The sequence below is a fragment of the Syngnathus acus genome, chromosome 2 (assembly GCF_901709675.1).
Source record: "Syngnathus acus chromosome 2, fSynAcu1.2, whole genome shotgun sequence".
NCBI classification, from domain to species: Eukaryota; Metazoa; Chordata; class Actinopteri; order Syngnathiformes; family Syngnathidae; genus Syngnathus; species Syngnathus acus.
In genome coordinates this window covers 17,700,133-17,723,727 of record NC_051088.1, presented here as the reverse complement: position 1 = coordinate 17,723,727, position 23,595 = coordinate 17,700,133, and the positions used below count along the sequence as shown (strand labels likewise).

Here is a 23,595-nt window from a genome sequence, read left to right as displayed (position 1 = left end):
TATACACGCAAAGAGAGAGACAGATAAAGGGAGTGATATATATGTAAATATATGGCAGAACCGCACACTAGGCAGGACATCCTGATGAAATTGCCTGAGCCACCTCATATGGCTCCTCTTGATGCAGAGAAGCAGTGGGTTAACTGATGACCAAGCTTCAGTGCCCTACTCATTTCAATTGTGAGAGAATCTTGTTTTGGTCACAACCATAGCGGTTGTTGGTTTTTAAGTAAACTATCATTGAACAACCATTACAGAATAATCCAAGTAATATTTATCGATAGGATAATCATTTCTAAAAATATTTGTGACAGCCCTAGTGGGAATATACTGTAGATTAACTGGTAAATTCACAAGGATATATTTTTTTTTGCAGACCATGACTAAACCATCATATTGGTCACAGGTAATAGCAAAGTGCCAACTAACAGGCAAATTCTGCGTGTATCAATTACATCTGTTCATTAATCACACAAGCACACAAAGCACTTGAGGAAACAGCAAGGCTTCATAAATCATTACTGACACCATTGGATTACAACAAATAACACTTCGATAAAGGCTTCATAAAATACTTTGTGGATGTCTTAGCACATGCCACCAAAAGAATTTGTAGGTTGACTCGTTCACTACCACCAACCCCGCCCCCCTGTGCTGCTGGTCAGGCAGTGTTTTTATGCTTTGTGGGTAGGATAAAGGTAGAATGCTGATTGTAGTCCTTGTAAGTATCTTTATTGAATGTATTGAAGAAGCTAATACTCTAATACCATCAGCTAAATAAATACAGAGGTATCATTTTTTTAATCCAAGCTCATGTCCTCATCGTCATCCTTTTTGTCTTTGGAGTCTCCGTCCTGCTCGGACTTTGTTTCTGTCTCCATTGCTTTTGCAAATGCTTCCAGATCTGCAGACAAGGTAGAAGACAACATTTTTAAAAAATGCTGCTTAAATTGCTAATGTTCCTTCCATTTAGTTGACACTGTCAAGGCTGTATTATTTTAAAGAGAGGAAAAAGAAAAAAAAAAAAAGAAATCTTTCTTCTTGCCTAACTACACTCTGTTAATACTGCTGACGGAAGCGTGTTACTACTAATCCCTAGCAGTGATCAAGTGTGATGTGTGTGAAAGTCACTGACCTCCATTGTTGGCAGCATCCACAGCCTCTGTGGGTAACCCGAACTGGTTCATCAGTGGCCCCAACTGCCCTGATGCCAGAGCACTGCTAAACATGCTCATGGCCTGAAGGGAACAAATACATAGAGGACATGATCATTTAACTTGGTTTTCATTCTGATATTTCATATTTTTATTATTTTCTTAAAAGTATTTCTTTATTAATAAAGGAGGGGGGGAAACTACATTCAGACTGAATGTGAAGGTCAACCCAGGGGTGGATGTGAATAGTAAATTAGCCAGCTAGTGCGCTTTAAATGTTTATTATTATGAATTATGAAAACTCTGCCGTTTGCCTCTCATTCATGATGCGGCAAGAAAATTAAAGAAGTTTTTCCCAGAGAGAACGTCTACTCATCTTTAGGATGCCCCCCTGACAATTATCGTATTTTCCACACCATAAGGCGCACTTAGAAGTCTTTTGTTTTATCAAAAACCGAAGGTGCGGCTTTTAATGAGGTACATCTTTTGTGTGGACCGAACTCCAAAAACTGTAAACGTTGTCGTGTGGCTGCCTCCACAGGACAAGGATGCAATATGTTGACCCAATGAACCAATCAGAGGACATTAAAATACGTAGACCGGGGCGGTACACCAATCATAGAATTGTACGTAATACGTAGAGTACGTACCTCTGCTACCATTGATAAATACCACCAGTTTAGGCAAAGCAAACAGCATTAGGACCCTCTAAAACGGCATTTCCAAAGAGTCATGCTTATGAGGCACAATTCAAGCTTTCCGGAAAGCGTAACAAATTGAAGCACCTTATGATGCGGAAAATACGGTACTATTTTGTACTAGAACTGCAATAACCAACTGGTCAATAGTTGGGCTGCACAGAAAATGTTAACGTTGACTTCCTCTTTAGGCCAAATTTGTCAGGGATGTAACTGGACTGTAAACATTTCAACATAATGCCATAGTATGTGACAGTTTGCAAACAAGAACCTCAGAGTATTCCCAGCAAATGTAGGTCTTTTTGGGACACCGAGTCGACCAACTGAAAAGTGATACACTGCCCTCTGCTGTCAATTTTGTGCAAATAAATCTGGGACTTTTTTGTTTTCAAGTTTTGTGATTGCACAAGCCAAGTTGGTGGGCCTTAAAATGCGAACCCCCCCCCCTCCCTTCCACCAACCACTATCTACAACCAACCTGTCCGATTATAGTTATATTTCTTTAGTTACAATTTCAAAGACACCAAAATGAAAATGCTTTTCTTTAATTCTTGGAAAAAATTTCACATTATCAATAAAAGTTTGATTGCAAGTTGTTACACTGGATGCTTGCGTTATACCCAAATTAAAAAGATTAAAATTACTCAGGTGTAAGTTAAAAAGCCTATAAGAGGGTCTGAACTGCTTAAATATAAAGTGAACTTGCCTGCTGAAACTGCGGTGAGCTGAGCGTGTTGTGGAGCTCGTCTGTGCTCTGGAGCAGTGACTCCCCACTGGGGAGGAAAGGAAGAAGCCTCTGCTGCACCTCAGGGTTGGCCAGGATAGGAGCCATCACCTCTGGAGTCAGGGCAGTAGCTAGGTCCACTGTGGGAAACAAACTGGGCTTACAATGGCATTGGCTTTTCTTTCCCAGTCTGACGGCCACCTGCATTTCTTCTATCTTAGATGAATGCTTGTAGTATTGCCAATGTTTTATGAGATGTGTTTTGTTGTATTGTTACTTTACATATTCTGTATAGCGCTTTGTTACGGCGACAGCTGTTGTGAAAGCACGATCTAAATAACATTGTATTGTCTCTGCTTGTTTGCGAAGAAACTGCTGTTTTTGCTGAAACCAATCCATGTTCTACAGCAGATTACAAAAGAGAAGAAATACTAATAACAATATTATTTCAAGTGAAAGAAGAGAGTCTTCTTTCTTTTGGTAGGTTGTGCTTATATTGTCACAGAAGAAAAAAAATGGTCTCTCTAAAAACCTGTCAAAACGATGTAAAACAACAAGGGGACCTCTGCTTTGAAAAGGGATGCCAGTCAAAGAGTTAAACAACAATCAAACGTATGTAATTGTTTTCCCAACTGGGGCAATAAAGTTGATCTCTTATTTCATAAAAAATGTTTTGGTTTGATTAGTGGGGGTTGCAGCATACACACACGCCCTTTGCCGTGATGCAATTCAGGTACTACGTTGACCTTCCTACCTCCTGTGCCACCGGCAGGCACATTCATGGTCGCCAGGATGCTCTGCAGGTCTCTCAGCTGGATGGGCTGCGTGGGGTTACTTGCTGCAGCCCCCGCCGCTGCAGCCAAGGACGACGCAGCAGGTGTGGGCGTGGGCGGGGTGCTCGCAGGCGGGGAGGCTGCAGTGGCGGCGGACGGGTTGACAGGCACGGTAGATGTCTGAGAGGAGCCGAGGCGACTGGTGGCGGAGGTCGAGGTGGGCGTGACCACAGTAGATTGGCTGCCAGACGATGGAGGACAAAAAGGTCTTTCAGCATCCTTTTATCGACATAATCCCATTCTAAAAAAATATTTGGATATGAAGTTTGGACACCTCGTGGAGGAGTTGCTGGCAGCTGGAACGCTACTGCTGCTGCTGCTACTGCTGCCCAAGAGGTTAGCTAACCCTGGGCCGGCGAGTGCGCCAAGACCGCCTGCGATTGGGACCGACAGCGCCGTTTGTCAATCAACATCACGAAATACTCCCGGCATCACTCAAGCGCCATCATACGTACCGATGCCGCCGAGTCCGGCTGGTCCGATCAGTTGCATGAGCTGGTTGTGGCTCATATTACCCAGAAGGCTCTGCAGACCACCCTCGCCTTTACACAAGAGCAGAGAATGTCACAAATGTTTTTAAACTGCCAAAATATGAAGACCTGACGATATTAAATGTATTTTTTTTCCCCTCTTTTGCCATAACACCCACTCCTAACTTTATATGAGTATTGTTTAATTGGACATTGCGCAACAATAATGATGACGTTGACTTGTGCTAATGCATGTGCGTTACCTCCAAGAGCGGACAGATCATGTCCTCCACTGCTGCCGCTACCCAGTGCGCCAGGCATGGGCGGGTTGTTGAGATACTCGTTCACTTTGCGACAGTACTCCTCATCCTTGTCAGTCTTAGCCTCCTGAAATCCAAACAGACTTTTCTGTAACGTGTTGGGGGGAGGGGGGGGTTCAAACCACCAGGCAGTATACCTGCATCCAGAAGAAAAGTCTTTTGGAGCCAGCTTTGAACTTTAGCACATAGACACGTCCGGTGGTGCACTGGCTGACCCGTTTGAATTCGCAGTCATCGGGGAAGATGATCAGGTCCTGCAATTGAACAGATGGCCAAAATGAAAATCCTTTCATGCATTAGCTACAACATAAGACAGCTGTTCAAAAGCGGTGTTTGGTATACGTGAGTCTTTCCGTTGGTCACTACAGTGGATGATCAGGTGCCAGTAAAAGTCTATCGAAAGATAAATCTTGAAAACATGTTCCCAAAGAGCACCCACGTACATCGTCCACATTGCCGGTGGTGCGATCCTTCCAGCAGAAATGGATGAGGGAGTCGTCCGTCTGCTGGATGTAGACTTGACCTTTGCGCTTGTCGGGCGTCACCGTGCTGCCCTTCATGGTCATCTTACCAGCTCGAAACTCCACCAGGTACTTGCTGGAGGAGCCACGAGTGCCAGATACCATGCTGGGGAACAAAGCTCCAGAAGCCATAATGATGATGGTGATGTTGAAGACAAGACGACGACTTCTGCGGGGTACAGAAGACGGGAAAACGCTCTTACGTGTTTACCAGAAATTACATTTAAAATAATTGATGATAAAAATGAATGTGATTTTCCCTTTCTTTAGCACGTATTGTACTGATAGCCTGTTTGCTTTCCAATATTCTGGCTAATTGTCGTCTACTCTCACAGGATGACGCTGCATCTTTGAAGCCAGACGACTGTTTTCGGCTCAGTGTTTACAACGTAAAGTATCATATTCGTGTCACATTCTAAAAAGTGTAACAAACGACATTGTGTTGTGGGAAAATGATAAAAGAATGTTAAAAAGTAAGAGATTTGTACTTACGGTTCTTGTGCGTTATCAAAATCGGAAGTGTGGCAGTTGTGAACAAGCTCGATTATGATTGGCTTTAGACGGTCACTTGCTTCAGTGTGAATGGTGGAGACGCCAGTTGAGTAAGAAAGATTGCAATTGGAGAATATGGTCACGTGCTTAACTGTGATTGGCTTTGCTCATCTCATTATTAGGTGGACAGTTTGGTGTTTCTCAGTGGTCGCCACAATCAATGCGCCTTAATCGAAATTGTAATGGTTTTATTGTAAGGTATTCCACAAATACAATAATACACCACTTGGATAAACAAAGTGCAGATATATAAAGTCTTATATATGTTTACATTTATCAATTAAAATTTAAAAATTATATATGTTAATGGTTTTATTGTAAGGTATTCCACAAATACAATAATACGCCACTTAGATAAACAAAGTGCAGATATATAATGTCTTATATATGTCAAGTGAAATTATGTGTACCTGAAAACTTTAAGTTGTTCATAAATGTATCTCCTTTTCATCTAAGTATTTTCTATGGTACTACAGAGTAATCAAATAACGTGACGGGACCAGTATGTTTTCATAGTCCATATTTTAATGTATACTAGGTTCTGGATGTGTCATGTCACAGGGATGATCACTGAACAGACAATATCACGACTCAACTAGACCGACATCATAAACAGAAAGCATAATGAATGCTGCAACTTTAATGCCTGCAGGGTTGAAGATGCTTGGAACTCAAGTAGGCATTGTTCACCCAACCAAGCGTATGTGGACAGGACAGTAAGCCTACTGTGCAGTTTGATGCAATGTTAATGCTCAGAATAAAAAAAAATAAAAAAAATAAGCGTGCCGTATCACGTTCCATACACGTTCACTCAGTTGGGTGCAAAGCTCAAGAGGAAATAAATGTTTACATTTTTCACATTTCAGAAGGGTTGACTGTATGGATGAGCTTGCATAGGTTCAGGCCCTGTTCTGACACAGGACTTTGGTTGCTGGAAGAAAATGATAAAGTCTTCACGCTCAAATCGGAATTAAAAGTTCTTGTGTGTACATAAGTTTAGAATATCGTCACACCTTTCGGTTAAATGGAAAATGCTCAGAATCCTTTGCTTTGAACGTCAATCTGAATACATATACAGTATTTCCCCTCAGCGCAGAAGACAATTTATGGCTTTAACGTGTGTAAAAGATCAGCTTTGAATGCCTACCAAAAATTGTAACCATTAGCAACTACATCAGGGCCCAACAATAGCATTTTATTGTGCAAGTAAATTTGTTGGAGAGCAGCTTTTTTTTTGTTGCATGTTTGCTGCTAGTAGGAGAAAACACAATGCCTTCAGAGCGGATTAGTCGGCTTTTATGCATTATAAAAAAAGCATTTAAATAAACCCTGATATTTGAACACAATTTGGCAGGGTTCTAAATCTATACCCACAAAAACACCAAAATGGGTTGAAATTCATTTTGACAGGTGCGGACAATAAAAAACTGAGTTTGGCCAGTGATACATGTAGCAATTCGCAATTTTGTTGGCATTTCCCCCTGATGAATGTTGTTGTGAACGTGCATCATTCTGGCATCTGTGAAGGGTTTTTGAAAGGCAGTTAATTTTTGCTCAAGTGGGTGCCAGGTTTTGTTAGACTTCTAGGAGAAAACCCAGCTAGACACACTGGAAATGAGATTTTATACGTAGGGGATAATGACCTTGCGCCGCCCAATACGCTCGCGTCAGAGTTTGTCAGGGTTCATTCAAGGTCGTATGATGGCAAAACGTTCGCCAACACTTTTCGGGATGTTTCTTTTGTCAAGGAAATTTTGAACATGTTGGCCACTCAGTGGAATAGGGGCTTAAAGCCAATTGCGAGTATGTTCGAAGGCAGCAAATGTTGCGTTCTCATCAGGATTCAATCAAGGTCGCAAATATTCGCTTAAGTCTAAAAAGAGTTAAAGTTTTCAAAAAAATGGCTAGTGGAAATTATTTCTTTAGAAAGTAGCTTGTGGCTGGTGCTCAAACTAAGGTAGTTTCGAATCCTGTCTACATGTAACATTGGAGGTTAGCACCTGAACTTAAACAGAGACCAGACTGTGCTCTCACGGGTGATTTAAATCTTTTTCCAGCTTTGTAACACTGACCATATGTGTAGACTGTGAATATTAGTAAAGCACATCAAAGGTGAGGATAGGGCATATTAGGATCAACATCTAGAGTAAGCAAACAGAGTAGAACCTTTCCCATGGGCAGCATTTATCATTTGACATGATCAGTTCAAATGCTACCACAGACGTGTCCAATACGTCACACTATTCTTTAAAATACCGCGAGGAATCAAGAGCGAACCTCTTTTATTGTCAATAAATGTCGGGACAGTCGTCAAAGTTCCTGTCAAAGTATCCACCCTTGTATAGCCAATCCTCTGCGCCAGTGTGAGGGTTGGCTCCGAGCTGGAACCACCTGACGGGGCATGAACAAAAAGTTTGGGAATTATTTTTGTTGAGGGGCTGGTGACACAATTCACTGCTATTTGGGGGAGAGAATTTACAGATAACGGCATGATGACAATAGAGGAAGCCTTGATAAAAACGGTGCATTTATCAATAATGAAAGGTACAGTCAGTAGAAACATTTAAGACACGTTTAAAGACACATTTCTACGATATGGCCTTTAATTAACCTGTAGTGGCCGATTCGGCTGGAGTTTGTTTTCGCTCCCTTTAAATGAACGCCAAATAATTAATCGATTGTCAACAATCTGCTCACGGTTTTATACCTGGTCGACCATTCCTCCTCATCCTTGGATCGCTCTCTGCGTGCGGTCCTCTGTTTCTCCTCGAGGCGCTCTTTCTCTGCACTTGCCATGTCTGTGTAAGTAGACCACATCAGGATAGTAGAAGAAAAGTCGCAACCGTGCCAACGTTGTAGACCGTCGCTACCTATGTCTCCTCTCTCCATGGCTCTGATGTCGGGCCTCTGTCGGCAGTCGGTCGGCGCCAATAGTCGCTCCATGCCGGGCTCCAGCTCGTTCAGCGTCACGGCAAAGTTGGTAAAGTTGTACATCTGAACAGCATGATGAGGTTAGCACGAGCCACGAACTCTACATAGCGTAAGCATGTGCGTGACACCAACCTGTGCCGAGTGAGCAGGCCGTGGCGATATCCTCCAGAGTAAGGCACTTCCTGGTATCACAGTCACAGTCTCTTGAACTGCATTCTTATCTTCACTACTATGTTCCTACACAAACACACACACATCACGATCGTACGTGGGAGGACTGAGTTTGATGCAAACAGGAGAGTGACAGACATCCACTTGCCACAAATTATACACATCTTTCAAGCAGCAATGCATGTCATTGCAAGGCATTGTAGATTAGTGCTGGCAATGAGCACAATACACTTTGGACATAACAGCTGGAGCAGCACACTACAGATACCAAATACAAATGTTTAACCTTACCTGCTACGCATGCCACTGCATGTTATTGTGAAAGAAAAGAAAAATGAACAAGTCATAGTAGAAGACTGAAAAACATGTCAAAGAAGGGAACAGTTTTGGTAATGCTATCATTTGAAGGGCCAAGCGACAGCCATTGGCTCCCAAAGTTCTACACCACACGAGCGATACGGCCAGTCACTGTAGCTATAGTGTCATAATACAAAAAGAGGAAGCTGGTGAGAAAAACAGGTGTGGATATTTGCGATGCATACCGCTGGCACATTTTGACCTAAAAATGTATTTTTTTTTCAACATTTATTTTATTTTACTTTATTTCAACTGACAAGTTTGTTTCTGGTATGGCGATGAAACAGCTTTCAATGTGCAAGATTCTTGCTCAAGATGAAGGAGTTCAGTGAGGACCTCTGCATTGTGTCTTCTCACAAGTCAGGATGGTCACAAGGCCTGATGTAAATCTTTTCTAGTCCCAGTGACAGTGTAAAGTATTATTTAAAAATACAAGTCTGGAAAATCTCACAAGCAAATCCTGTGCTGGCCAGAAGGATGATGAGAGAGGTGAAGAAGAAAAAAAAAATCGAAGGAGTGAATCTAGGACCAAGGAGGACTCAACTTGCACACCAAACCCACTTGGGCTTTGTTTGGTAAATGCTCATCTGGACAGATGAAACAAAAACTGAATTGTTTGTGCTTGATGACCCTTCATTTCATGTAAAAAGGGGGAAGGAAGCCTTCAATTTTAGGAACACACCGGCCCTACTGTCAAACATGGTGATGGGAACCTAATAATTTGTGGATAATTTTGAGCAAATGGACCCAGGGTAATACATCAAGAATATCAACAACGGGGTAACCCAACTTGAATCTGTGTCGGGAACTAAAGATCAGGGTTTTGGCAAAGAAGATCATCAAATATTAGAGTTGGCGCTCATCGCGAAAGATGAATGCGCAAAAACATCATTGACTCACCTGCTTCAGCTTTTTTGAGTCTGCTCCCGCCTTTTTATCAGACTTCTTATATGCCTCATAAACCTTGGGCTCCACGCTGTACATACACTCGGTCCACTTGCCATAAATCACGCGGCGTTTCTTCTTCCTGGTTCAACAGCAGAGACGCAAACTTGTTTCCGTAAAAGATTTCCCATTGTATGAATTTCTGATGATCACGTTGCACTGCTCTTACCTGCTGTCTTGTATGTGTCCCTCCACTTTGTGCAGCTCTTTCCCAAACATTCCACCTGGTTTGAAGTTCAACACACACTTTTCTCCTGTGCTGAATTAACACCGTGAGCACAATGTCAGATGTCTGTCATTTAAAATGCTTCCACTCCGACAAGAGAAACATCTGTCACGGTACCTGTGGTTTACAATCTCCACTGTTCCGTACTGCTCGATCCAAATCTTTCCTATGATAACGTTATGCACGCAGCACATTGGATTGGTCCATGTGTATGCTTCTTTATGTCTGAAAGAAATCCACAAAATCTTCAAGATTACTTTGTTAGTTTGACTAACCAGTCTAAGACAAACACTATATGTAGTTAGTATTTTATAAAAAATGGCCATCATGTTGTATAACCCTCTAATTTTCTGATTATTTTAATGTGTTGTGCTGATTAAAATCTTAATGGTGACCATCCTTTACATCTAACATTCTGAAAGAAGTATGACCAAATATTAACAAGCGCTTACTTGAATAACTCCAGCGTCATGGTGCCTTTTGGTACGGCCTCCACACTTTTGCCCCAGAATGTGAGTTTGGGGTAGACTGATCCATGGAATGCAAATTCTTGCTTCAGGGACTCTGCATGGAAGGCACTGACGGGAGGGTGGTGGCTCACCTGCTCTGAGATTAATCGGTAGCCATCTTCCTCTCTTTAAAAAAAAGAAAGACAAATGATTTCAAAAATCAAATTAACACAAATTTGTTTTTAGACTTCACCAACATTCTTCAATACCTTGTGAGTTCAAAAGTCTCCCCCAGTAACGGATTAAATGGCTTTCCAGTCCGTTCCCATTGAGATGCTACAGCTGAAACTGCAAAAGCAGCAACAACCTGTTAAGAAAAAAGCAAAGATCATTTTCAGTTCATTTTAAAGAGTAACTCACCCCTACCAGAAATCCCTCACTATAAATGCTGTGAAATTTACAGCCAGTGGCACAATGGACTTCCTAGGGTCTCTGTTTACATATTTGTGCCTAACACCAGAAATCACCAGTGAAAGCAGCATATTTTTTATTGCCTCACTCAGTGATTGAGCAAATCAACAACAATAATAAAATGCCTGTCCATCAAGATTAATGTCACAACTGTCCTCTGGCTTGCATTGTCACCAAACGCAGACATCTCACCTCAACGACTCCTATCACAAAATAGTCGTGGCACTCATATTTGAAGGCATATTAATAATTCAATATTTCATTTTGTTTGTTTTTTTTTCCTACCACTGTTGACATACTAAAAGTCCCAAGAGTCATTAGTTGATCATACCTGCATGCGCTCTATGGAGTCAGGCAATGTGCAGGCTCTGTGGATAAGATGAGTATGTTCCATGTACTCCGAGAGTCTCTGGAGGAAGCTCAGTGGCTCATTAAACACAATTGGCATGGCTATTTTGGACAGCTCCTATAGCAACACAACATAAAACATTGACATTACAGTGTTTTGAAATGATGCTTACATTATTGCTTGTACAATGAAAAAAAAAACACAAACAAGAAAAGAGCAGTTGGAGCCAGAGAAATTATACTCGAGTTATTTTGGGCCTTGTGATGATCCAAAAATGTAATAGCCAAACCAAATATAGCTAAGTGAGCAGAGAAGAGGACCAAGAGCATTTGCAACAATACAAACAAGAGGAAAGAAATCAGAAAAAGTTGCAGGGTCACTGGAGGTCATAAAATGTAATTATGTATCAACGATGTGTTTGGACATGCTGGGTTGTGAGACAGCTTTTCGCAAAATGAATGAACTGCTTGTCAAACCGTGATACCCTAAACATACGTGTTCCATTCTACTGTAGGTCTTGTTGAAAATTCAAAACATGACGTTATGACTCACCATCCCGATGCATTTTTTCAGTATGCTTGTCACACTGAGATTGCTTCTGGTGATCATTTCAGCAGGCAGGGTTTTTCTGGTAAAAAGAACAACAGAAAAAAGGTTTTGCTTTGTTTTCTTTTAATTGGAAATCACATATATAACAAATGGCTCCATCACATCTGCCAAATGACCTCTTACACATTAGGAATATAAGGAAGCGGATGCGAGATTCCTCACCTACGCTGCCACACTCCATTATACTCTGCAGCGGAGCCATCGGTGACCTGGTTGCTGCTATCGAACACCAGAGCGTCCTGGAAACTAACCTCCAAGGAATCATCCGACTCGAGCCCTGAGTCAAAAGAATCCTTTTCATTTGAGCACATCAAGAAACAGCGTATACACTCACAAGATTTGATTCAGGAAGATTGCACAAAAACAAATTAGCTGGCACGTTGGGAGAAATATTAAGTAAAATGATGCCAGCGGAGGAGATGCCAGTATTAATACAGTAATACATACGTACATAATACAGTAATATTTTTTTATATCAGGGCTCTATTATTTTAGATTTTGAAATCATTTAAATTGCTTAAATTCCAGTGTTCGTCCCACAATTTAGTTTCTTTTAATGAAATACAGTAAGGTTTTAGAGCAGTTCTGTCATATGGAATTAGTTGAGACGCCAAAAAGAATAATTGCTTCTTTTTTTTTCATTTGAAGGCATTGCTGAATATTCTCTGGCATTTCATCGTTTTAAAAAATATATTTAAAAAGCTCTTTTCAGTTTCACAACATATGGACATTTTAAAAGCCTCAAGTTATTAAATGACAATTTCCCTACAAATATTCCGATTGCCTTCTTTTGAACTGTAATTATTTGTGTGGAAATTAACATGAAATGTGCCACCTCAAATTTACGAACATGACAACATGCAGAATGCTCAAGACACTTGACGACTCGACAGCTGTCCGTTCAGCCTGCCTCACCTGTCTCGGCGTCGTAAAACTCCTCCTCGCTGTTCATCGTGAGTCGTGCGGACAGTCAGTCAAGAGTCATGTTGAAAGCAGCGCGCGAGCCCCCAAGTCTGGATCCCCACCAACCATCGCAAAGAGCCAAAACACGGCACTGTAAACACACGCAAGGATGAGGACGCTTTTGTTACAGACTGCTTGCGGGCGACAGCTGGCTGCCACTTGCATGTTGCGCGGACTAGCTGGCGAACATTACTTAGCGAAGCTAGCTGGTGAGTTAAAACGTACTCAGGAGACATAAACTAACGTTAGCAGCGAACTACCAAACAGGTAAAGGGCAATCGAGATGCTGACATCTGATTGTAAAACGAGTTTACTGAAATATACCTGTGAAGCCAATCAGTGTGCCCCGAACGTAAACAATCGAGGACAGTTCAATTCAGCGTTTGCTGACAGGCGGAAGTGGGTGGCAAGGACACCATGATTGACGTGTGCAATGGCCAATCACAGCGCAGTGTGTAGATTGAGCGCTCATAAACGCGAGTTATTTTTGTACAGGTAAACATACGTCCTAATAAATTTAGTGACATCAATTATTTGATTAAAAATTCAAAATCTATACATGACATTCTCTACACATAGTCGAAATTTCATGATATCATTAATAATTACAGTTAAGAAAAACCCTAAATATATTGATAATAGATGGAGCAATTATCGACAAATTGACCTCCATTATATATATTTTTTTAATTCAGTCAATCTGTGTCATATATGAGTTTCACCAGAATATGAAACTGTATGAAACTATTTGTATATGGGTAGTTGCAGCGCCATCAAGTTTGTAGTCGAAGTCAGTGTAAGACAAAACCGGAAACAAAACGATAAAACAAATGACTCTCCTTGCCAGGGCGCTAAACACACGTTGTCATGGGGGCAAAGATCAGTCGTCAATCGATATAAAATAGATCATACATTATGTTAAAAGCTGTAATTATGTTTCACAAATCTCCCGAGTCTTCGCTAAAATTCGTTGAGGTTTTATTGTGAAGCAATAACCGGAAACGAATTTGACCAATCCTGTTCATTTGCAACGGCATGTCTTATTGGTTCCAATTTTGGGTGTCAAAAACCCAGTGCTATCTGTTTGCAGAACACTTGTAAAGGATTTTGGCCAACTGATCTTTAGTCATGGTCAGCCTGGAGTGAAGAAGCCAAATCGTTTGCTCTTGTTGGTGTAAAACGAAAAAAAATGGAAAACGGTCGCACAATGAACAGAGACAGATGCGTAAAGAGTGCGCCTCGGACCCAGAAGCCATCCATGGTGTCCCAACAGGGAACTGTCCAGAGGAGGAAAAAGGAGTCTACATCTAAAGAGAGCCAAAACGGCAGCCAGACAAGAGGAACATCGACAGGTCATCGTGGCTCCGGGAAAGAGGCGAAAACAACTCGGAAACGCACGATGAGCGCCGTGACAGAATGCCAGAGGCGACCCGATGCCCAGAGGAAACTCTCCGACGCCAGTAACACGTCCGAGGATCTGAGCAAAGACTCCGGCTGCTTTTCAGGGAAACCCTCCTCTGACAGCAGCTCAGAAATATCCGATTGTACGTGGGAGGGCAACAAGCGCGACTCTCCCATTAGCGACAATGAATTAAGATGGACAGACGGGAGAGCTTACAAGGGACCCGTCGGTGGAGGCAAAGACGACGGCAAAGAGCGCGTGAAAGCAGCGCACGCCGCTTGCTCTCCCCCCCTGGATGCTGTTGAACGAGCCCTCACTTTGGTCAACTCCTCGGGGACATTTATGGATCTCATGATGGCAGAGACTACTGATGACCTGGTCAGGGAGGTTGAAGATTTGAGGTCGGAGAATGAGTATTTGAGGGTAAGGCTCTTCAGTTCCGCTTAATTGAATGACAGCCAATTGACTTGAATCAACTTCAATAGTTTCAAGGGCTGCAAGTTAGCTGTTGATATTTTTTTTATTATTGATTGATGAGTCGAATAATACCACTTTTTTTAAAATGTCTGTCTTTATTCAAAAACAAGACGTATTTCAAATCCAAACAGTCCAGAAATTATTACAAATGTACTGTTTTTGTCCACAAAATTGGTAAAAGTGTTGATCATTGTTTTCCAAGGTAAAATCAGATGCTTTACAATTGTCTTATTTTGATTCACCTCAAAGAGAATCACTCTGCGAGGACTCCAGAAGTCTTAGAGCATTTACTGATGACAGGCTGAAATTTTGAATATTTGGAGAATTTTATGTTAAACAGTGTCTCTAAATGATTTACCGATGATCAAAACAGAGATGAATTTGATAATCGATTAGTTGTCGATTAATTGTTACACCTCTTATACAGTGGTTCTCAAATGATGTTATCCAGGGACAAATATTTTCCTTTTGTTGCATTTTCTTTTGTTCCTTTTGTTGCACCCACTTTTACAGATGTTAAGAACATGATATATAGATTCAAAATAGCCTCTGACAAGTTGACAACAAACAGGCTTGGCTCAAACCACCTGAGGCAAATTCCTCGTGTGTTTTACATATTTCTATTCTATTTTCTAAAGCTGTTTACAATGGTTCGTGATCCACCAATTGAGAAGTACTGCTCTAATATACTCACAAAAACTCAAGATTCTGGCGTGAAATTACAGGATGAATATACAGTGAAATGACCATAACTTTCGCAGAAAAAGGCACATTTTCAAATTCACAACAATTACTGTAGTCCGTGTAGCTTCATAAACACGCTGTGGTGTACATCCCAGGATGAGGTAGAGGAGCTGCGCTGTGAGATGTTGGAGATGCGTGACATGTTCCAGGAGGAGGAGATGCGCCAGCTGCAGGATCTACGCCAGCAGCTGGAGCAGGCCAACAAGACCTGCCGCATCCTTCAGTATCGTCTCCGCAAGGCCGAGCGACGTAGCATCAGAGTGGCCCAGACCGGGCAGGTGGACGGGGAGCTGGTCAGGACACTTGAGCATGATATTAAGGTTATTTTTGTGTGTGTGCTGGGGGGGGAATCACTCAACAAGCAGTGGTGCCCCGGGGTACCTGTGAACCCGATCTACCTGCGCTTCATTTTTTACTTATACTGTATCTATTTGATGGAGCACCAAATCTTTCTTCCTTGGTTTTGCACACAGGTTGCAAAGAGTGTGTCTCTGCGACTGTACAATGAGCTGGAGCTGGTGCAGAAGAAGAACAGCCAGTTGGACTGGGAGAATGAGATGCTTCGCGAGAAGACACAAGAGCTGGAGGTGGCCAAGCACGTCTTGCAGGCTGAGTTGGAGAAAGCCCGAGAGGTGAGAGCTTTTTGCCTTTCACACAACAAAAACAATGCTTTGGGTGGACGTGTGCAGTCCAAGTCCAAAAGTGTCACCACCACAAACCCATGCTGACCCCTCACAGCTGCACACATCCCAGCCGGCTGCACCCCTCCCCATTCAAAGCACATGAGACGACACCCTGATATGAGCTCAAGGGCCGGGCCGGCAGCTGCCTGGGTGCAGCCTCCCGGTATGCTGGAGTCTGACCTCCCTGGGCAGCTGACATCCTCAAACCAGAAGACAGAGAAAAACAAGCAGAGGGTGCGAGCAAGTGAGAGATTACTAAAATAGACCCAAGCTTTTCTGCTTCTATTAAGCCTGGCTAAATCGGGATCAGCATGTATTATGGCATCCAGCAAGGCAGCAGTTGGCATGCCGTGCCGACACAGTGACCTACAGCCGTCAAAGAATGTTCCAAAACTGATGGGGTACACCCTTAAAGTGTCACACTTTTCACTCTGACGTTATCCTTGAGACTAGCAGACATGATTCACTTGTGGCATGTGTCTTCTTTAATCCAGGATTCCGTACTTTAGCCTCAGCGCAGTCTGGGGCAGATGCTTGCAGGGAGAATCCACTTAGATTAGCTCACCCAGAAACCTAAAACACGGTTTGAGCATTGGCAACCTTCGCATTTCACCTGGATGGATGGTGTGTGACCATTTCTGTCACATCATTATGAGCATCAAAATGAAACGTCTGGAAAGAAACAAATGTGTTAAAAATTCAGGGGTTTCTTTTGTAAATTGAAATATATTCCAACATTCATATCGTCAGTTTACTGTAGATACAAAAGTAGCGCAGGCATAATGAGACTGTTGTCTGTCAATAAACATTTATATCTATTTTTATGCAAACGCTGTTAATAGAATACAGTTATTGATGATTCGTTCATTTCTCGTGTCTGATTTTGTGGCTGATTTCCGATCTGGGGGGAAAGAAATCGCTCGCAAATAATTTAACGTGCGCAGTTGCTCTTCCGCCGTGTAATAGATAGGACCAGGGTGGGGAGTTTCATTCCAGCAACCGGAGCTGGCTAACTTGTCAATCCACGACAGTTGGATGTGACGTAAACTGTCATTGATAAGTCAAACGTTGGTAGTTGAGACCTCTGGAGAATGGACAAGACATTAAGTATATGGGTGTGACAGGAATTAGGCCACTGAAAAGGATTTGCATCACCGGGAAGGCAGAATTAAAAGTGTGAATTAATGCCTTATTTTCATGTTATCAATCAAATAATCACATTAAAAACACATCCCTGTCTTGTTTTATATCTTAGAGCTTTTTAAAGAAGCGAAGTGCCAGATCGACAGCCAGTAAAAGTGAACGGAGACTGTCTCAACAGCTTGAGGTTGGTTTTTGTTATTGTTTAAATACATACAGGAAATACAATTACACTTTAGGCCACATCGCAATGTCTTTTTTATGTTATTTTATCCTCTTCCTCACATCTACAGTATATTATTAATTTTAAAATTTTGCCCATTTATGGTATATACTGACCCACAGTAGATTTCGCTAACCCTCCATCATGGTCTTTGCCTATACAGCAGGATGACAGCGATCTCAAGTGCCAACTCCACTTTGCCAAAGAAGAGTTGGCTCTCATGTGCAAGAAGCTCACTAAGATGGTGTCCGAGAGTGAAGTCATGCACGAGCAGCTGGCTGGGTACCATTCGGCATACGGCGACCTCGACGCCTCCCAATTGCCTGATCGTAAACAAAAGTCCGCCTTCGCTAGGGAAGCGGAGGTCAAAGTTCACTTGAAACTGGTGGAAGAGGAGGCCATGCTCCTGAGCCGCCGCATCGTGGAGCTGGAGGTGGAGAATCGCGGGCTGCGAACGGAAATGAACGACTTGAAAGAGAGAGATGGCGGACGGGGAGACGAGGAGGAGGAGGAGAATCGGAATGTTATGGACGAGCGCTTGTCGCCTTCCACTGTGAGGAAGAACAGAAAGGAAAGAGGTTTCAAAATGTCAAGCGCCTCGCATGACGAAAAGGCGGCAGTGGATACCGAAGGGCAGCTTCCCTCTTGTCTCGTCACTAGAGAAGGTCCCGTAGGGGGTGAGTGGGACCCATCCGAGAGCCTTGGCAAGAGCTCACCTGACAGCAGCCCGAAACAAATGACCCAGACAGATTATGCAAGTCTCGCCGCCTTCCGAGATCATTCCTGCATTTTGAGTTCCGCCATCCAGCTTGTGAAAACTCCACCCAAAAACGGCCATTGCGCCTCTCCTTCCAGTGGTGTGCTCACCTCACCAACAGATGGTATAACAAAGTCATTCTTTTTGCCGGGGCCTTTGAATGAGACACTGGAGCTTCTACAGGCCATGCTGCAAGCTTTTATCATGAGGATGGAGGTCCTTCTCAGTGGCAACAATTCCCCTCACCAGGAAGGTCACGTGTTTTCCTCTCTCAGTGGAGAATATGTCGATCAGGATACGATCAGTCAAGGTTTCATAGAATCGGCAAAAAAGCAGGAATGCCTTCAAGTTCTCGACGTCGATGTGGATGAGAGAACAAAACAAACAACACAAGGGCTTTTGTCCAAATGGGACCCGAGAGTGCAGCTGTCCATGCAAATTCTGTGGATCCTTCATTTGTGGTGTCAAGAATCTGTACAGGACGGAAAAGAGGTTGGTTCTTTGCATACTTTTTCAATATGGCGTTCGCCATCAAAATGTTCAAACTTTTTGATTACCCGCCATTGACATGAACCTACCAGGTCCATCCATCAATCCATTCTCGGAATCGAATATCCTCACCAAGGTCGCGAGCATGCTGACATTGGGCGAGAGCCGGTGCACACGCTAATAATTTCACCCAGCATCATGTCCCCCTTTCATTAAATATTCGATTTAATTCTTATTCCGCAAACGCATCATGTTTTGATTAGTGCTAGCACATACCTTGTAGTCTTGCTTTAAAAAAAAATTGCTTTTAATCCCTTTTTAAACATGTACAGCATAAGCTAAAGCTCTGCTACATTTGATTCAGGCCAAGGACAAATACATGACCATGTTGCGAGGTTTGCTGCAAAGCATGGATGGCGAAATCCAGGAGGAAACACCTGATAGCCAAGCAAGTGAGGTGAGAACATGTCCTCCGTTTGTGGGACGCAGCGAGAAGCCCTGCTGATGATCCATGGCTCTGGCTGCACGCCCTCTTGACAGACAGTACAGCAGGAACCATTAGCAAACTGGTGCCAGAGTATTGGGGCTAAGCTGTCGTGGCTGCAGCCAAAAAGGCCAGCAGAGTTCGAACACAATTTGCTCCTGAGGTTGTAACCTACATTTTGACATATCCTGTCATTGTGGTTGTGCACTTGTAATCCAAACCTTTGAGTTTCAACAGCATGCACAAAAAACACTGCAAATCTCCCCTTCTTGGTCCCATTAAAGCTGATCTTACATCAACTTTAAAAAAAAAAAAAAAGAAGCATTAAGGGGCTTTTGGGTAACATAAAATAGATTCATGGCATTCACATTGATTTTATTATTTGAGATACAAGCATAGTTATAGAGCAAATTAAGGTCATATCGCAAGGCCCCATGGTTGTTAGAATAAAGAAAAATGTCAATCAAGGCATTGATACAAATGCTTAATTTTGCCATTTTTGTACGTATTGCATACTATGAGCCCTTTTGGTGTCCTCTACTGCTTGAATGCTACATGCAATGAAAAATGAGAACAAAATGATTTGTAATCTGACAGTATGTGGCAAAACTGTCATCTGTGGAAATCAAATTGTCTTAGATAAAAACATTGTGTCAATGGTCATTCATGCGGATGTATTTTTCTCTTCAACCTCAGTGTGCTGTCAGTGGTGTCGTCGCTGATGAGGGACGTGCTGACACTGACAGGTTGGTGGTGTTTGATTTGTACATTTACATCAGGGGCATTCAAACCTTTTTTTCCTCTGCGTGTGGCATTTGCGCTTTTAATTACTGTTAATAAAACAAATCCAGAGAATGCCAGAACGAGGCTGGGCCCCGTTTTATCCACGGCCCAAAAACAGTTTAACGCTATATAACGCCACACTTGGGTACTTAATAGATCTCTGTTGCACATTTCTAGCAATTATCTTGAAATCATGTATTTAAAAACAAATCTGTGAATTAACTTTACAATGTCATAAAAGGACTTCATTTGGATATCTTTCAGATCTTCACATTGGGGCAGAAAGATGAGTAAACAAACTAAATGATCCTTTTTCCATCAAGGCGTTATGAATAGAAATGAGTCAAGTCGCAACACCCGTTTTTGAAAACAACAAATGCTATTCTTCATATCTGCCACAAAAAAAAACAGACAGAGGGCAGTAGTTTGAAGACACTTGTTGTGCCGACTGTATTTGCAGAATACGCAGCTCCATAAGGCAGAAACTTCAGCACCAACTTTCTCCACACGCCTACAAGAGGAAGAACTGGTGTTATCTGAGCCAGCAGGCTGCCCTTCTGGACCAGGAGCCACCGATTAAGACATGGGACCATCAAATCATGCCATTTAGCTTCCCCGATCTTGACTTTGAGCAGATGTTCATGGAGAGAAGCCACACCGCTCCTGAGAAGTCAACTCTGCGCATTTACTACAGCCCCCCGTCCAAGCGCAGAGTCCGACTGGCTCAGCTGAAGCAAAGTCCCGAAAGTGACAGAGAATCTGTGGACACGCAGTCTCCGTGGTGGACGCCGCCGACCTCCTTTTCAATGCTCTGCGTCGGCTCTTCGGCCAACCTGAGCGATGATATGAAGGAGATGGCCGCCGGCTGGAGGCAGGCGGGTCACGGTGGCTCGCAGGCGAACAGAAGAAGATTAGCGGGCTGCGGAGTGGATGTGGCCTGCTCTGGTACGCAGACTCATATCAGGCCACTGATGGTGAGTGTTGGCGTGCAGACAGAAGGCCCTCAAGGCCTCGTGGCAGTCAAGAACAGCCCCTCTCGGGCAGTCAACTCCTGTCTGGTCTCTTCCCGCTCTCGCTGCATCTCCACCTCACTAGACAGACTAACAACTAGAACAGAGAGGTCCAGACTCACAGCCTCCTCCCCAAAACTTTATAGAAGTCAATCTGCATCTGCTGCATCATCTAATTTGAGCTCCTCATCTACAGCCAACACTCGCGATCGAACGATGTGGACTCACCAAAGCCCCTCTCGCCAAATGACTGCTGCGAGACATAATCTCAGCCCTCATCGAGAGCCTCCAGGTCCGAATCTCAAGCCCCCAAACAAATCTGCAGGTGGTTTGGTCACTGAGTTTCTACGCCGAGTGAGCGGTCGGGCGGAAAGACCGGGGTCGGCCCAGAAGCCTAAAAGCGGTCTGGAGCGCCTTCCCGTGAGGACTCCTGCAGCCTCATTGCCGAGGAACGACAGCGTGACCGGGATCGTCAACCACAGGTTCATGAAGCAGAGAGAGGAGCTCAGCCGAGCCGAAAGAGAGGAGAAACGGAAGAGCGGGAGTAATGGTGCAACATACAGCCTGAGAACTCCCAGGGCAGAGGTGAGTTGAGCACAATAGTCTCAAAAATGATTGCTTCCTTCCTTCAATGCTTTCCTTCGTGTTTCAAACCAGGACGGAAATTACGACTGCAGCTCCGGCGGCACCCTGACGTTCTGCTTTGCTCGTTCGTTTCGATCCAACCAGAAGGAAACGTTCAGCCGGAAAGTCACAAGATGCCAAACTACGGAGCCCAATTGTGAGTGAATGGACAATCAGCTGCTGCCGGTCTCACCACACAACTAAGAGGACAGAATAGTGATGAAGTGGTGGAATTGATGTGAGTGTGTGTAAGGTGGATTTGGTTTGTGGTGTACGTAAGTCTTTCTACTGTGTCCTTTGATTCACAATGATCCTCATTCACGACTAAATTCGTAAAGCCAATGACGTCCAAAATGGAGATGGCTACCATCAGACACCATTTCGCTTCCATCAAACATGGCGAAAACTAAATGCAAATGAGGACAATATCAGTGAGCGAGACAAATTACAGTACTGTCTTCTTATATAAGCAGAAAGAAATCTCCTCCTACTTTCTGAGAGCTTTGTTTCTTTTTTCCGTAGCTAGGAGTGTACGTGAATCATTTACAAATATATTTGTTTTCCCGCAATGCAGCCACCACACTTGCAATGATTTCTTACTTTTTCTTTCTACCTCTGGCAGTTTTCTGCTGAACTCATTCAAGCACCCTATTAAATGCCAATTCAAATGAGTCAATCACTTTTGAAAACTTATGGATTCACAAAAACTGTAATATACACACTGTGATTTTTGTTTTGGTTTGTTTTTTTGGAGAGATGAAACAACTTGTTCTATTTAATAAACACAAGAGAAAATGTGTCTGTGCTTCACAATCATCAGCTCACTGGAATCTCCAATTTGTCGTGTCATGTTAAAAAAAGAAAAAGTAAATGCTAAGTAGTTAATGAGATATGACCTGCTTAACACTAAATCGCTTTAACCTCTTATGGCTGCCTGACTCCTTCATCTGTCACATAAACATGCAGCACAAGGTTTTTTAATGATCAAATAGACTGCAATACCTGAAAATAATTGAGTCCATAAGATCCTATATACCAGGGATGTCAAACTCATTTTTTTCACGGGCCGCATTGTAGTCATAGCTACTTTCGGAGGGCCATTATGACTGTCAACCCAAATAAATGTATGAGCACCTCATATTATATACAGTAAACGCTACAAAAAACAAATAACTCATTTTCAAATCAGATGAGTAAAAACTGGTCAAATGTAAAAAAAAAAAAAGATATTAAAAGTGAAGACAATTTACCATTCTAGTAATGACACGAATTTGATGCACAATTTGTCTTTGCGGGCCACATAAAATGATGTGGCGGACCGTATTTAGCCCCCGGGCCTTGAGTTTGATGCCTGTGCTATGCAACAAAGATGATTGTTTTTTACTGTCCATACAGTACACTGGGAACATAATCAATTTCACTGAATTGTTTGAAAAATTATACTGCAATTTTCATCTCTCTATCGATGCAAGTGGTGACGTGTAGTGACAGACAGGCAGAACTAAGGGGTTGATCTCAAATGACGTCATGTTTGCTCATAAATATTCGGCGGATGCGTCTGTCGCAGCTTCTTACTAGGGATGGGCGATACCAATGATTTTGGAATCGATCCGATACCAAGTATTTCCTGCCCAAAATACCCGATATCGATCCGATATCGATACCGGAAGTGTAATTTCCCGCCAATTTTTTTTTTTTTAAATGCAGTGGCATGCTGCATCAATATTTTGTGCCTTACATGTGACTATTGACCTGCACATTTGTATACTACAGCAGGTGTTTCACTGCAAATGATACTTGCTCTTGGAGAGTCATCTATTGAATTTTGTAGAAAAAAGTATTACGTCATGTACATGAATTATTAACCAAGTTTGTGGTGTTGCCACAATATTTAATTGTTTTGTGACATATTTCACATTTTGCCTCGTTGTTATTAAGTAAAATATAATATCCCCAAACCAGACTTCTCTTGCGTTCGGACTGGGCCGCCGCCGTGGCCATGCTTGTTTGTGTTTGTTTGGATTGGAACGGGGGGC

At 42.7% G+C, this 23,595-nt stretch overlaps 3 protein-coding genes across 5 annotated transcripts; 1 reads left to right on the top strand and 2 right to left on the bottom strand.

The window, feature by feature from the left end:
* Nucleotides 1-710: 710 nt before the first annotated feature.
* On the bottom strand, nucleotides 711-5,281 carry adrm1 (adhesion regulating molecule 1). Of its 3 annotated transcripts, XM_037274577.1 has the most exons (11): nucleotides 5,213-5,243; nucleotides 5,005-5,135; nucleotides 4,643-4,890; nucleotides 4,337-4,453; nucleotides 4,143-4,266; nucleotides 3,865-3,951; nucleotides 3,684-3,783; nucleotides 3,331-3,590; nucleotides 2,559-2,716; nucleotides 1,136-1,238; nucleotides 711-904 (listed from the first exon to the last, which is right to left on the bottom strand). In XM_037274577.1, the coding sequence occupies exons 3-11, from the start codon at nucleotides 4,850-4,852 to the stop codon at nucleotides 801-803; spliced, it is 1,263 nt and encodes a 420-aa protein (XP_037130472.1). In that variant the 5' UTR covers nucleotides 4,853-4,890; nucleotides 5,005-5,135; nucleotides 5,213-5,243; the 3' UTR covers nucleotides 711-800. The 3 variants fall into 3 exon arrangements, with proteins under 3 accessions (XP_037130472.1, XP_037130464.1, XP_037130481.1); XM_037274569.1 differs by lacking the exon at nucleotides 5,005-5,135 and having other exon boundaries at nucleotides 4,643-4,889; nucleotides 5,213-5,281; XM_037274586.1 differs by lacking the exon at nucleotides 5,005-5,135 and having other exon boundaries at nucleotides 2,559-2,713; nucleotides 4,643-4,889; nucleotides 5,213-5,281.
* A 494-nt stretch (nucleotides 5,282-5,775) lies between these two features.
* On the bottom strand, nucleotides 5,776-13,188 carry LOC119136224 (oxysterol-binding protein-related protein 2-like). Its single transcript, XM_037274556.1, has 14 exons — nucleotides 13,068-13,188; nucleotides 12,696-12,834; nucleotides 11,943-12,057; nucleotides 11,724-11,799; nucleotides 11,154-11,288; nucleotides 10,621-10,718; nucleotides 10,355-10,537; nucleotides 10,020-10,127; nucleotides 9,846-9,935; nucleotides 9,632-9,758; nucleotides 8,336-8,440; nucleotides 8,143-8,266; nucleotides 7,980-8,070; nucleotides 5,776-7,663 (listed from the first exon to the last, which is right to left on the bottom strand). Exons 2-14 carry the CDS (start codon nucleotides 12,730-12,732, stop codon nucleotides 7,561-7,563), a joined length of 1,392 nt encoding a protein of 463 aa, XP_037130451.1. The 5' UTR covers nucleotides 12,733-12,834; nucleotides 13,068-13,188; the 3' UTR covers nucleotides 5,776-7,560.
* A 652-nt stretch (nucleotides 13,189-13,840) lies between these two features.
* Nucleotides 13,841-22,358, top strand: si:ch211-197l9.2. Its single transcript, XM_037274544.1, has 9 exons — nucleotides 13,841-14,568; nucleotides 15,462-15,686; nucleotides 15,840-15,998; nucleotides 17,305-17,376; nucleotides 17,576-18,661; nucleotides 19,023-19,115; nucleotides 19,839-19,888; nucleotides 20,386-21,520; nucleotides 21,593-22,358. Exons 1-9 carry the CDS (start codon nucleotides 13,933-13,935, stop codon nucleotides 21,722-21,724), a joined length of 3,588 nt encoding a protein of 1,195 aa, XP_037130439.1. The 5' UTR covers nucleotides 13,841-13,932; the 3' UTR covers nucleotides 21,725-22,358.
* The last annotated feature ends 1,237 nt before the right edge of the window (nucleotides 22,359-23,595 follow it).

Coding starts and splice junctions, on each gene's coding strand:
- adrm1 (XM_037274569.1), bottom strand. CDS start 4,852: ATGGCTTCTGGAGCTTTGTTCCCCAGCATGGTATCTGGCACTCGTGGC. Junction 3,952..4,142: donor TGATCTGTCCGCTCTTGGAG/GTAACGCACATG, acceptor TCTTGTGTAAAG/GCGAGGGTGGTCTGCAGAGC. Junction 905..1,135: donor GGATGCTGCCAACAATGGAG/GTCAGTGACTTT, acceptor CCTTGTCTGCAG/ATCTGGAAGCATTTGCAAAA.
- LOC119136224 (XM_037274556.1), bottom strand. CDS start 12,732: ATGAACAGCGAGGAGGAGTTTTACGACGCCGAGACAG. Junction 10,128..10,354: donor ATGACGCTGGAGTTATTCAA/GTAAGCGCTTGT, acceptor GATTTCTTTCAG/ACATAAAGAAGCATACACAT. Junction 9,936..10,019: donor GTGGAGATTGTAAACCACAG/GTACCGTGACAG, acceptor GTGTTAATTCAG/CACAGGAGAAAAGTGTGTGT.
- si:ch211-197l9.2 (XM_037274544.1), top strand. CDS start 13,933: ATGGAAAACGGTCGCACAATGAACAGAGACAGATGCGTAAAGAGTGCG. Junction 15,999..17,304: donor AGTTGGAGAAAGCCCGAGAG/GTGAGAGCTTTT, acceptor TTTATATCTTAG/AGCTTTTTAAAGAAGCGAAG. Junction 17,377..17,575: donor GACTGTCTCAACAGCTTGAG/GTTGGTTTTTGT, acceptor TTGCCTATACAG/CAGGATGACAGCGATCTCAA.